Genomic DNA, 14,504 nt, shown 5'->3' with positions numbered 1-14,504 from the left:
AACCTGGCAACCACCTTGGACTGATATCCTAAGTTCTGCAATTCTTGACTCCCCTAAACCAGTGCCAAAGACACTGGAGACCACAAGGGCTGATGCGTGTCCTTCCAGAAGATACGCAGGAGGACCGTGGGCCACTCTCCACGTATTGGGCTTAAGTCCTGAGCATTCTCCAAAGCCCTCTGAGACCTCCGGCTTCCCTGTAATGAAAGGAACTGCAGAGACCCAAGGTATAATGATCACTTTAGAATAAAAGAAACAATACTGACTCTTAAGATAGCTGCACTTGTGCATGGACAGATAAGGCTGTTTTATAATCCACTTCCCTAGAGAGTCATTTATTTTGAGGAGGCCAGTGTGCATAGCAGAGACTATAGAAGCCATCAAGATAACACAGATAACAACCCAATGGACTTTTGAAGTGTAAACATAAAAGCCTATTAAGAATACAATGTTGGTTTAATCCCAAGACAAAAAAAAGAAAAAAAAGTTGACTTAATGAAAAGCACAACTCATCTCAAGGAGGAAATATCGATACCAGCTGTGAGCAGAAAATGAGGGGGATTCCTTCCAGGGAACATCTGAATTTCAACCCACTGCCTTTCCAATATTTACTCTGGATATAAAGTCTCAAATACTTTTCTGAGGATCTCATTTTTCTACAGAAGGAGGAGGTCAGAGGGAAGTCTGGGCAGAGCCCAAGGAGTCTGGAAGTCTGGGCAGAGCCTGGAAGTAAATGCACAGTCCCAGCCCAGATGACTTACTCTGACAGAACTGTCTCCTTTCCCTGGGTAGAGTGAAGAGGCGCCTCCTTGCTTCTGTGGTCCTGCCCAGTAGGTGCTGATGAGGACCCCAGCAGAGACCGCCTCACTCTAGTCACCATGGGACCAAAAGAGAAAAATGGCAGCCCGAGGTAATAATCTGCACCTACGGGCCCCTACCAACATCTAGGACCTGTGTTAAACCCCTCCCTTCGTGATAGCTTGGTAGATTCGTTTTCATTATGTCCCACAGAAGTAATGGTATGCACTGAGCACTAGGACCAAAAAAGAAGAAAGAAAAAGAAAAAGAAAGAAAGAAAGGAAGCCTTATTAAGGTCTTATTCCTTTTCATTACAAGCTTTGGCCACTGTTAGAGGAGATCATAGGCCCACAGGCCCTGAGATCCCGAAAGACTAGAGCCACCAGCCATACTTATGGACAACGAGAAGACTTGTCTTTTTTTTTTTTTTTTTTTTGTCTCGAGGGATCCACTGCTCTGGGTCAACTTTTTTTTTTTTTTTTTTGTCTGTTTTCCAGAGAGGCAGAGAGAGAGTGAGAAGGAGAGAGACCACAACAACAAGGCTTTTTCCAGGGACGTGGGCTAAGGGGCTAAAGCCTGGGCCCAACACTTGGCAGAGTAGGTACCCTCTGAACTGAGCTATCTCACCAGTCAGAGAACCACTGTCTTAAGAAACCATTTACACTCTCTACCCTTACATTCCTAAATCTCAGCTCGCACTGGGCCGGATGGGTCAAATAAAGGATATTCACACATCATGCAATATGTGTGAATGAATATAGTACACAATATACAGCCTAGCATAGCAATGCAGCACAACTAGGGAGCCTCCTCCAGTTCTAACAAGAAGTAACAGTTTCTGGCCAGGAAAGACAGCATAATGGTTATGCAAAATGACTTTCTGCCTGAGGCTCCAGAGTCCCAGGTTCAATTCCCCACACCATTATAAGCAAGGACTGAGCAGTGCACTGGTTAGAAGGAGAAAAGAAGGGAGTCGGGCGGTAGCGTAATGCAGTAGCGCAGCGGGTTAAGCACACATGGCGCAAAGTGCAAGGCCCGGCGAAAGGATCCCGGTTTGAGCCCTGGCTCCCCACCTGCAGGGGAGTCACTTCACAAGCGGTAAAGCAGGTCTGCAGGTGTCCATCTTTCTCTCCCCTTCTCTGTCTTCCCCTCCTCTCTCCATTTCTCTCTGTCCTATCCAATAACAGCTATAACAATAACTACAACAAGTGCAACAACAAGGGCAACAAAATGGGAAAAACGGCCACCAGGAGCAGTGGATTTGTAGTGCAGGCACCGAGCCCCAGTGATAACCCTGGAGGCAAAAATAAATAACTAAAACAAGGGCAACAAAACGGAAAATAAATATTTTTTTTTAAGTTAAAAAAAAAAAAGGAGAAAAGAAGGAGGAGAAACATGCTGTACTGACTTTTATTCTACACAGTGATACATAACGGTCATCTACTCATCCATCAGTTCTTTCTATGGGGAAGCAGCACAGAAAATACAATAAAAGAAAGTATAAACATCAGATTAGAGTCCCAATTCCACCAACTGCCAGTTATAAGACTTGGGTCAAACCATCAATGCCTCTAGGTTGCGGTTTCCTCATCCGTAAAGTAAGGGCAGTAACAGAGCCTGTTCTTAACATAGTCACAATGGTTAAATGACTGAGTTAATAGAAGTATTTGGGCCCCCCAAAAAAAGTAATAATAAAATAAAGCCTCCAAGGTTATTCATCGTAATTATAATAATTATAATAATTACTAGGACTATTAAAAACATTCGCTGACCTAGAGCTACATGCCAGACTCTGGGCTAAGCAGGAAGCACTTTTAGCTTTCTGATTTTGCAGAAGTCTTTATTGGGGCATTGGGTTTTTCATGGTAATGCCACCAACATAACCTACCTCTCCTGCTGGGCAAGGTAACAGGCCCAACACCAGAGCCACTTGCAACAGGAGAGTCTGCTACCACCACTACCACCAGCCACCCCACACCTCCCACCCCAAAGCCACATTTAAACAATTACAAGCATTATGTTGCAGGCACCCATGACCATAGGAGACCAGTCCAGCACGGTGCTCACCTTGCAGAGACGTCTTTTGTGTGGGTTTTGGGTTTCAGCTGGGCCGTGCCAAAGCTACAGAGGGAGTCGCAAAACGAGTTTTCATAAGCTCACCCTGTCATAAACCAAGCAGGGGTTCATGCTGACATCCCCACAGCAAGATTAAACAGCATGCTTCGTCAGGCACTAAATACTAACACAGCTCCGACGTCAGGGGGACACTGATTAAAACTGATGTCAATAATTTATGAAACACAATATGGTCTTCAGATGCTCTTTTGAAAGAAAAAAAAAAAAGGAGGGGGTGGAAAGGCCTAGCAACCCAGGTGGTTTAAAACTGTTCATGCATTTCGCCTTGAATGTACACAAATCACGAATGTACACACACACACACACACACACACACACACACCATGCATGGATGCTTCTTTATACGATAAATGTAAATGCACATGTGTATAAATGCATGTGAACACTACATATGGGCGGAAGAAAGTATTTAGTTATTCCACCGAGAGCTGTCGAGGTTGTAACATTATACATAGTCTTGTCTTTCATATCATGTCTTGAGGGTTTTTTATTTCCGGGGCAGAATCCAAAATGATGTTGAAAATAAAACTGGGCTTTACAAAAAGTAAACATAAAGGAAACTTAACCTTTAAACAACACCCTAAAGAAAGCCTGACCAGGGGGAGGAAAACACCCCGGTAGGCTATGTGCATTTCTCAGTAATCTGAAAGTGACTAGGCCTTGAGTAGAATAGCCATTTAGTCAAATAATAACATTGGGTTGTGTTTGTTTGTTTTTAAGTTTTAAAGGTTTTAGAAAAGGGGTTATCTAGTGGAAGATGCCAGTATAGATCACATTTCATTGTTTTGAAGAGGCAAGGATGGATAACACAATGACAATGCTTCAATCAAGACTGATTTTTTACATTTAAAAAAAGGATGTACTTCTTTACTTTGCTATATAAATAATCTGGGTGATTTGACTTGATATGTCAACAGGACGAAATTCACAAAATGGGATTATGTTGGGGGGGTTGGAGTCTGAGCCACTGGCAGTACAAAAGTTAGTGAAGAATGTATGAGTGTTTTTTTTTTTCTTTTAACCTAACACAGTGCCCTTTCGTGTCTCAGAATACCTGCCAAATACTAATTCGTTCACCTATCTCCACTACAGGGCCATTTCAGAAAAAGCTCGACCTTCAAGTATAAATCACTTCTAAGTTGTCCTCGCTGGCTCTCTTTCTCTCTTGAGGAATGATGGAAAAATCACTAAGACTTCAATTAAGACTTTATGGGAACTTCAATCTGCTGTTCCTGCCGTATCTGCATGGTATCAGAACATCTATTCAAAAAAGAAATTATAAATAACGTTAACATAGTTGAATTGGCTTTGCTTTTATGAGACGCTGAATAATTGGCAAGATCTAAAGGTACTTTACACACTGAGAATTAAAATAACTTCAGTAAAAACCAGAAAATATTGTTAGTCGATTATTTGTCATGTAGATTATGTACTTATTAGGCCTAATTAAACTTTTTGAACAAAAAGAACCCACTTACTAATTACATTAGCTAATATGCTGATTGCTCAATTTGGCTTAAAAAAAATCCTGCCCAGTTAACTCAATTTGTGTGCATAGTTAATGCTTTGGTCAAAAGACAAAATCCCAAACTATAGAGATTATTTCAAGTGCATGACATTGTTATAATTAATGCAGGTTATGTCTCCACATCCAAAGTGACAGGGAGAGATGGGGTGGATGATGAATCTGAACAATACGTAGGCTAAGACAAATCTTCAAACCAGTAAATCACTACAGACATCCAGCTTATTCAGCTCAATGTATTCACTTGCAATTGTCCAATTAGACCCTGCCCTGTGGAGGTATCTTTCATATGCACACAAAAACTGAAAATGATAGGGAAACCCTGGGAGTCCCTTTAAATGTCAATAAAGGGTTTTTTCTGCACAAAGAACAGAAAAGGAAAAGAGGGAAGGGGGAAGGTAAAGAGATGGGAAAAACCAACATTTCTGAAAGAGTTGAGCAGATCAAAGGAATTTTATTCTCAAAGGCCGCTAAATCTGGGTGTGACTCCTATCTCTCTGCGAAATCCTGCAAAGTCTCTTCAGGTTGGCAACCAGCTCTGCCCCCTTACAAGGAGATGGACAATTCAGTCTGCAGAAGTGGGACCCGTTGAGTGAAAAATGGAGGCCCGCCCTGCAACAGGAGGGTCAGCCTACTGCAGAGCAGGATTTGGGACTGAACCTCAGAGACTGTGTCCCCCACCCCCAAGACATGTTTTCCATTCCCTTGCTCCAAAGTCTGCATCTACAGTCATGAGGCACAAACTATTCGACAACAACATGACACAATTAATCAGAACCAGACTTTAAAATGTGTGTTTGTTGGGGACCAGCAAACTTCACCATGTGCCTTTGGAGGGTGGTGAAGCAGTTTAGGGCTGGGGGAGGGGAGAGGGGCAATCCACACATTCACAAAAGACAAGACAAATGGTATGTGTACACATTCAGTAACCTTCAGCAAAAATGAGATGTGGGGCTTGGATACTGGTATCTCATACTGAGAGAAGACAGTATTGTCTTGCTATCTATTACCCCCTATTTACTTATTTATTTCTTTATTCATTTATGTATTTTGCTGGGCAGAAACTCATCATCTACAATAGCAAAGGTGTACTAGTCAGAAATAAAATATACTCCCCCCTTCCTTCCTCCTAAAGCTTCATTTGTGACCCAAAGTATTCACTCATGCTAGTTTCATCAGCTTTCTCTTTAGGACCTTAAAAAAAAAAAAAAAAACTCCATCAAAAAAGTGAGGAGCTGGATTCTTAAAGCTAATTCAAAACTATTTAATCTCACCAAACCCTGAGGTTAACAACAACAACAACAAATCTAGTATATTTCTTTCTTGGACGAGGAATTAATTAGTTTAAAAGTAATTATTAAACTCTCCCTCTGTAATCTGTAGATAGTCATTAATTTAAATCATATCACTCTGTTGCTAACACAAACACATTGTTCCAGAAAAGGAATTTCTTTCCCAACCATAAAAGACAAACGGAGGGAATATTCCTCGGATCCCAAACTGGCTTCAAGCTGCAAATCCCAATTCCACCTCCCATGAGATTTGCTGGAAAGTCGCAGGAACTGGGCCGGGGTCTCCAACCGCGCGCCCAGCTGCAGTCTTGAGGGCGGAGTTGGGGGGGTGGGAAGGAGAGGCTTGAAGCCCAGGGTCTAGCCAAACGGAGGGGAAGGCGATGCATACTGGCATCTGAATTCCCTGTTGGAGTGGGGAAGGGGGTTGGGTGGGCAATGGGCACATTTTGTGCAAAACTTTCGGGCAGGAGATGTTGATGCCGCTTCTGAGCTTTGCAGAGAGCCCTGCGGGGGGGGGGGGGAGGGTAGCCCAGCGCCCTCTGCAAGCGCCACCACAGCTAAGGAAGGGGACCAGCTCTCAGTCATCCGGGTCCAGGACATCGCGAAGGCAGCTCCCACCATCCCCGCGACACCCGCACAGGAGGGGAGGGATGCTCCTTCGGTGCAGCCACCCCCGCGCTCCCGGGCACCTGCGGCTGCGAGGCCCGCGTGCCCGCGACACCCCACTCACCCACGCACTCGTTGGCCTCCCGGGCCGTGGCGCGCTGCCAGGGCCGGTCGTAGTGGAAGGGCTTGCAGCGGTCGCACTCGGGGCCGGCCGTGTTGTGCCTGCAGTCGCACACCAGGCTGTCGTCGCGGTCCCGCACGCAGCGGGCCGCGTGGCCGTTGCACTTGCAGCGGCCGCCCACCTGCAGGTCGGACACGGCGTAGAAGTACGAGTCGCGGGCCAGCTCCGAGTCGTCTTCGTTCTCGTCGCCGAACGTGTGCAGGCGGCTGAAGGCCACGCGGATGTCGGTGGCCGTGACCCAGTCCTGCAGCACCGGTGAGTTGTCGAAGTCGTGCGCCGAGGGCCGCCCATCCAGCGTGCTGAAGGCGATGAGGCCGCCCGACAGCGGGCGCATGTCGGTGTGCGAGTCGGTGCACACCGCCTCCTGCTCGTTCTGCTTGGTGATGGGCGCGCGGTGCGGCCGGTTGTACATCTTGCGGCACTGGGTGGAGTAGAACTGGAAGGGCACCCAGGTGCGCCCGTAGTCCATGGACTTGTAGATGGCCATGGACTCGGGCCGGGGCGAGCAGAACTGCAGGCTCACGTAGGTCACCTCGAACTTCTTGCCGAGCGACAAGGTCAGCGTGACGTTGTGCGGGAACTGCAGGTAGTTCTCGGACTGCCAGCACGTCAGGTTGTGCGGGTTGTTGAGGTCGGTGAGGAAGGCGGGCGGGTGCGCCTTCTTGGGGTCCGAGGCGTTGCAGAGCTGACAGGAGCGCAGCCGCTCCTCGCCGCGCTCGCTCACCACGCAGTAGCGCGCCGGGGGGCGGCCGCAGGTGCTGGACACGCGCACGTCCTTGCCGAAAGCCGCGTTCACGAAGTCCGGGATGCAGCGGCGCGGGTGGCCGTTCTCGTCCGAGCAGGGGTCGGGCTGCGCCGCCTGGCCGGCGAACATGCTGAGTCCGGGTCCGCCGCGCACCGCGCCCACCAGGCACGCCACCGCCGCCAGCGCCGCCAGCGCCTCCCGCACCGCGCGCATCATGCCGCGTCCAGTTTGCCCGGCCCTACCGCGCCGAGGAGTCGGTCGGCCCGCCGCGGAAGGAAGGCGCCTGCGGAGAGAGGGGAGCCGCGCTCAGCCAGCCCGCCCCAGCCCCACACACACCCCCACCCCCAGGGCGCCCGGCTCCCGGCACCAGCCCCACCGCCAACTGCCTGCGCCGCCTCTCGGGGTCCGGGCGGGGTGGGAGTGAGGCGGGGAGGGCAATCTGGGGGTCCCGGGGCCCGCACCGTCTGCGCCTGTTCTTTCCGGCCGGGCGGCGAGCCGGGGCCGCGGGAGGGAGATGGTTCCCCGCCAACGCCGCCTCCACGCCGCCCCGGGGGCTTGCCCGCTCCCATCTGCCCCTCCGCAGCCAGCCCGCCGGCACCCAAAGTGTCGGCCACGGGACAGCGCGGGGATTGCCCACACCCGCACCTTCTCTCCTTCCTTCTTTCCTTCCTCCCCGCGTCCTTTCCTCCCGCAGCCGGGAAGTCCGCGTCCGGGACTTTACCTCTGTAGAGGGCAAAAGAGAAAGAAAAGTTTGCCCGGCCCCGGTCGGGGAGCGGAGAGCCTCCCCTCGCTCGCGGCTCGCAGGCGCGTCCCGCCTCAGCGCGGGCTTGCCAGCTCCATGCCCGGCGCCGCCGCTGCTGCCCCAGCCCCGGCCCCGGCCCCGGCCCCGGCCCGGCCGCCGCCGCCTCTCCCGGCCGAGTGACGCCGCGGCCGCCTGCTCCCGCCGCTCCGAGAGCTGCCCAGCCCGCGCCCGGGGCGCACACACTCCCGCCGGCTGCGCGCACCCTCGCTCGCTCGCACGCACGCCCCCGAAGACGCCGCCGCCGCCCGCCCGGAGTGGGGGGTGGAGAGGAGCGCGGGGGCGGGGGGCGGGGCGCCGGGCGGGGGGCTGGCCAATAACGGCGGCGAGCTGCCGCCCTTCGGCAGCCAAGTTTGCACCCCGGGAAAGAAGAAAAGTTCTAGAGGAGCGGCCCGGGACGCGGGGCGAGCCGAGGCGACCCGGGAGCCCGAGAAAGAGAAGCAGAGACAAAGAGAAAGCGAGAAGAGCGCCCTGAGAAACCCCGGAGAGGGGGCTGGGCCCGGCGCGCACCCTCTGGGAAGAGGAGGAGCCGGCGGCCACTGTCAGCCCGGCCCGGGCCCCGCACTGCCCGGGACTCCCGCACGTTCCCGCCGGCCTCCCGCCCTGGGGGGCGTGCAGGCGGGGGTGGGGGGAGCGGCGAGGGGGGCAGCGCCCCGCGCTCGCTCGCAGAAAGACACATCTGTGTTTGTTTTCTGTGCTGTGCGGAGGTCGGGCCTTCCTCGAACCCAGCCTGGTGGCCCCAGTGGCACCGAGCGCAAGGCCGCTCCCCAGGGGGGTAGAGGACCCGGGACAGCGAGCGAAAGGTTGAGGGTCACCGCCGGCTCCCACCACCACCACCCCCGCCCGAAGCCTCGGGGGCCCAGCTAGAAGGGGCTGTTCCTCTGCTTCCCCGCAGTTGTCACAAGAAACGGGCCTGCTAGGGGATCGGCTGCTTTCTGTCTCGCAGAGTCCAGGGGAAAGAAGGCAGACAGACAGCAGCTGAGCACTGATCAGCGCCCCCCCCCCCACCCACCCACCATGCCAGTCCTCACGCTGGGGGCACCCCAGCCCTTCTTCAGATCTTTCTTTTTCTTTTTCCTTACTGGGTGGACTAATGGCTTACAGTCGACAGGAAAATACAGTAGTTGGTACATGTGTAACATTTCTCAGTTTTCTACATAACATTCTATCCCCCCCACACACACCTAGGTCCTCCTCCGCCATCTTGTCCCAGGCCCTGAACACCCTCCCCCCCCCAACTCCAGAGGCCTTTACTTTGGTGCAATACACCACCCCCATATTCTCAGGCCGTTTATAAATGTTCCCTGGCCTCTTAGAGGAGTCGTACCTTCTCCCCCCACCCCTCTACATCCTGTTCCGCTTGAGTTTTTGCAACATTGGCAGAAACTCCACTTCGCAGATGAGAAAAATGAGGTCTCAGGAGGTGAAGAAACTTGCCCAAGTCTCCCAACTAGTAAACAGCCCACCCAGGAATAGAAATCTGGGCCTGTTCCTTTCCTCACTTGTCCAATGGGTAATCCACTGGAGTCTAGACTCAGGGAGCATGCGCTGAGCCATCCCCACTGCTCCTTGCTTTAGCCTCTACCACCTTAACTAAAGGGCCTGGGACACTTGCAACCATCCTTAACACCACCTTGGAGAGTTTTGAGGGAAAGAAGGCACTAGGTGGAGAGTTTGGAACTGAATTGCTGGTGGTTGGTTTGCTACTTTTAGATGAGTAATCTAGTAGTAGACCTGGATCGAAAGCCCAGGATCTTGGTTCTGGCCCAAAGGTCAGCAGCTTATTGCAGTATCTCCGTTAAGTGCCTCATGTTTGTCTTACTGACATGTTCATAAACCGAGAGTCTTAAAAAAAAAAAAAAGGGGTGGAGGGGGTGTCTCAGGACTCAGGTGGCCCAGCATAACCTCCTTAGAAGAATGCCCTGCGAGAAAGCCACCCAAGTGAGCCTGCTCTCCCAGGGATGGAAGTTCATCACAGACCAGAAGAAAGAAACCCACTGTTAGAGGACAGCCTCAACGCCTCCTCACACGTGGGGTAGCACTATTCTATGGCCTACTTGTGTGTCATTTACCTCTCTGTGTGTTGTTTATTTATGCCTTGGCTTATAGCAGAGGAGTTCAGGGGACTCAAGGATACTTAAGAGGCCAGGCAGTGGCGCACCCAGTTCAACACACATAGCACTAAAGGCAAGGACTCACTCAAGGACCCGGGTTCGAGCGGGCGCTCCCCACCTGCAAGGGGGAAGCTTTGCAAGCCATGAAGCGGGTCTGCCTTTAGATTACCATTGAGATTTTACAGTCAGCCATGGCTAAATTTTTATCTATCTTATTTATTTTTGCCTCCAGGGTTATCTGTGGGGCTTGGTACTGGCACAAAGAGTCCACTGCTCCGGGCAGCCATCTTTTCCATTTTATTGTATAAGACAAAGAGAAGTTGAGAGAGGAGGTGGAGATAGGGAGGGAGACCACTGCCCAGCCTCTTAATCTAAAAGGCAATATCGCCATTGGGAGCACATGCTTTGAAGTCAGAGAATGGTGACAGCAATTTTTGTATCTTTCTTTGGCTTGATTTCCTCAAAAAATGGGGGACAACCATATCTACCTCCTAGGTTTGTGAGCATCAAATGAAATTAATACATGGGTAGGGTAGCCCACAATATGTATATATCAGCCTTATACCCTACAGTCTACATGAATGTACTCTCACATATATGTAGATAAAAATATGTATGAAGCTAGAAGCATAGGAAGCCAATGTAGAAATTCCAAGTGTCAAATTACATACATTACCAGATCTTTCTAGAAAATTTAAAATGGTTTAAAGAACATTTAATTATAGAGAAGAATGTTTAGGGTGGACTGTGGAGTAAAAAAAAACTCAATGAATTATAATACACTATGTCAAAAGCATTATGTACAGTACAATTTCATTTTTATTTTTAGATTATGCATAAAGACAGCATTATTAGTTATGGTTAACTTTGAGCATTGATATTTTTATTTGTTATTACCATTATTGTTTTGCTTGTATAATCTTCATTTTGTTTAGAAAAATAAGAAAAACCAAGCAGAGGAAGAAAAATCTAGAGGAAAGAATAAGTAGAGACAGGAATAAAGCTAGAATGACCCTCCCCTGGAAAGTACTATTCTCCTTCTGTGGGTGGGCAACAAATTTGTCCCTAAGCTTCCCTGCAGCCAAAATGAAAAGGAGACCATGTCAGTTACACAATTCCCAGTGTCCGTGAGATAAAAACAGCCCTATTACTCAAGAGAATTACAACTATTCTTGGTACTAAGATCAGACAGGAATTTCTCCTGGGAGGCCTCATAAAGGGAACACAGTGTGAGGTAGTGAGCAAACACCCTCCACAATGTCCCCATAACAGTCCTAACAGTGAACTCTGTGACTCTGTGATGGTCCACAGTGTAAACTGATAGCATCACATCAACATACAAGCCAGGAAAAGACCACCTGGCAATCAGGGTGCCCAACTCACTAGGGTCTACTTGGGAATGTGTACCTACAATAACCCAGTGCTCGCCAAGCCTTTCTCCTGCGAGGCTGTTTCTGTCCACAGGGTTCCTGGTGAATCCTGTGGCAGCAAATTTGAAACTTGCAGTGCAACCATGATACAATGTCAGCAGAGGGGTCTTCAAGATGGTGGGGGTGGGGTTTCTACTTTAATTGTGGTCCCTGCACTTAGCATGATCGTCTTTAGTAGTTCCTTGTGGGCAGGTGTGTCTCTCCTGGTGTGCTGGGGGTCTGGGACATTACCGTACATGTTAGAGCTCACTTTCTTCTTCTTCCCACATTAAGGCCCCCAGTTTCATCTGCCCTATTCCTACTTCTGGGTCCCTGTTTATTAAACAGTTTTTCCTGCTTTACGTCTTACCACCTTTCAGCCACCAAGTTGCAGATTGCTACTATAATTCCATCCTGACTTCCCTGGGCATATGGCCTCACCAAAGTGTCACAAAGCCTCACCTCTCCAGAGCCTTACCCCACTAGGGAAAGATAGAAACAGGCTGGGGTATGGATCGACCTGCCAACATCCATGCTCAGTAGAGAAGCAACTATAGAAGCCAGACCTTCCATCTTCTGCACTCCATAAAAAGATGGTCCATATTCCCAGAGAGGGATAAAGAATAGGGAAGTTTCTAATAGAGGAGAAGGGACACAGAACTCAGCTGGTGGAAACTGTTATCTTGCATTATTGTTGATCATTATTAAATCACTATTAAAATTAAAAAAAAGAAGAAGAACTCACTTGCCTCCCTTCAGAGCCTCCCTGTCCCTCCTACACTTGGTCCCATTCTGATCCTAACTCATTAGCCTAGACCAAGATTTTTGCCTCCTGAAATGTTTTAAATCACCCCTCTGACATCTCTCAATTCTTCTCTCTTCTAGGAAAAAAAAAATGTTTCCAGTTTATTATTATCATTATTACTATTATTGATTTCTCATAAGGTATTGTCTTTAGAATACCATGCATCCTCTCCTGGTGTGCTCTAATTTGTCAGTGTCCCTTCTGAAAGCATATACTGCCTTTTGAGGGGATGATGACAAACACAGCTGTTGTGAGAGCCTGGCAAAATAGGGTTTGTAAATAAACATCAGCAAAGACACATAAGGATCTAAGCAGCAGGATCCACCATTCAAACTGGAGTTCAAAACACAACAGTGTGGCTCCTGGGTGAGAAAGCAAATTCGCAGGTGTTTCTTCAAGGAATGTATCAGGAGGAGGAGCCCACATTCTTGGCACTCCCCGAAGCAAGCCCCCCCCCCCCCATCTCACCTGTGAGGCCCACGGATTGCCCTAGGAAAAAAAGAGATTGCAGCTGTTTCAAGAAAACTTTAGAAGTAGAGGAGGGAGATAATAGAGATTTGGAGTACTAGAAGCTAAAGAAGTCACATGTCTTCAAAGTCAAGATAAGATCTGAGAAAAAAAAAGAATCCTAGTGATTAAGCCACAAGGAGGTCATTGGTGACCTTGACCAGTAGTGGCCCGAGGAGTGGTACAGGACAGACGCCAGACTGCCCCAGGGTTATGAAGGTCCTGGGAGGTGAGAAAACAGAGGTGGCAAGTGTGGACAACTTTCAAGAAGTGTGAAAACAAGTGGAAGGAAAGAGACAGGCTGATAGGAAGGAGGAGGTGATCTGGAATGCTGGGAAGCATTTTTTTTTTTTTTTCTTTACTTCTGTGTAAAAGATAAGGCTCTTTGAACTTGCTCAAATGTTGATAGGATAGGAAGGAGCTAGCCCAAGGAAAGAGGCCAAAGGCAGCAAAAACTAGCCTTGTAAAGCTGATAATCACCTTGTCTGAAAGCATCTCCTTTCAGTGGAATAGGAAGTGAGATGGTCTGCTCCGAGTGAAGGACAAGTGGGAGCACTGAAGTTTTGAGGCCAGGGGAGAAAGAAAATGAAGTTCACTGGGCAAAACTCAAGGTCCTGCTAAAGTTGGCGATCAACCATGACAAAACAAAACAAAACAAAACAAAACCTCCCCTGGGGGTGGGGGGGTGGGGGTGGCAAAGGGGTTGAGGTCACACATCATCATGCATAAGGAGGACTTAGGTTTGAGTCCCAGTTCCCCACCTGCAGGGAGGACACTTCATGAGTGGTGAAGCAGGTCTGCAGGTGTCTATCTTTCTCTCTCCCTCTCTGTCTCTCCATCCTCTCTCAATCTCTCTCTGTTCTATCAAATAATAATAGACTGGAAACAAACAAACAAATCCAAGAGCCCTACTCCACTAGGGAAAGATAGAAACAGGCTGGGAGTATGGATTGACCTGCCAACACCCATGTCCAGCGGAGAAGCAATTACAGAAGCCAGACCTTCACCTTCTGCATGCCACAATGATCCTGGGTCCATGCTCCTAAGGGGATAAAGAACAGAGAACCTTCCCATGGAGGGGATGGGATACCAAACTCTGGTGGTGGTAATTGCATGGCATTGTGCCCTTGATATTCTACAATCTTGTTAATCATTATTAAGTCACTAATAAAATTTTTTAAAAATTTAAAGAAGAGAAACATGGTCACTGGGATGGTGGGTTCATAGTGCCTGCCAAGCCCCAGTGATAAACCCGGTAGAAAACAAAACAAAACACACACACGGGGAGTTGGGCAGTAGTGCAACAGGTTAAGCGCAGGTGGCACAAAGCGCAAGGTCCAGCATAAGGATCCAAGATTGAGCCCCCAGATCCCCACCTGCAGGGGAGTCGCTTCACAAGCGGTGAAGCAAGTGTACAGGTGTCTTATCTTTCTCTACCCCTCCTCTCTCCATTTCTCTCTGTCCTATCCAGTGACGACATCATCATCAACAACAACAATAACAAAAACAATAAAACAACAAGGGCAACAAAGAGGAAGAAAGAAAGAGAGAGAGAAAGAAAGACATACATGGGAGTCGGGCGGTAGC

The 14,504-nt window shown here is 49.2% G+C and overlaps 1 protein-coding gene across 3 annotated transcripts in view; it reads right to left on the bottom strand.

The window, feature by feature from the left end:
* NTN1 (netrin 1) overlaps positions 1 to 8,346 on the bottom strand; it is a 223,171-nt gene extending 214,825 nt beyond the window's left edge. The window contains exons 1-3 of one of the 3 annotated variants that reach the window (XM_060204420.1): positions 8,293 to 8,346; positions 7,929 to 8,007; positions 6,482 to 7,566 (exon numbers count right to left, since the gene is read on the bottom strand). In XM_060204420.1, the coding sequence (XP_060060403.1) occupies positions 6,482 to 7,499 (1,018 nt within the window). In that variant the 5' untranslated portion in view covers positions 7,500 to 7,566; positions 7,929 to 8,007; positions 8,293 to 8,346. The other 2 variants (XM_060204418.1, XM_060204419.1) reach the window with 2 other exon arrangements.
* Positions 8,347 to 14,504: the final 6,158 nt, after the last annotated feature.

The sequence above is a fragment of the Erinaceus europaeus genome, chromosome 12 (genome assembly GCF_950295315.1).
Source record: "Erinaceus europaeus chromosome 12, mEriEur2.1, whole genome shotgun sequence".
In the NCBI taxonomy this organism is placed as follows: Eukaryota; Metazoa; Chordata; class Mammalia; order Eulipotyphla; family Erinaceidae; genus Erinaceus; species Erinaceus europaeus.
The sequence above is the reverse complement of the archived record's forward strand: the minus strand, read 5'-3'. Positions and strand labels throughout refer to the sequence as shown.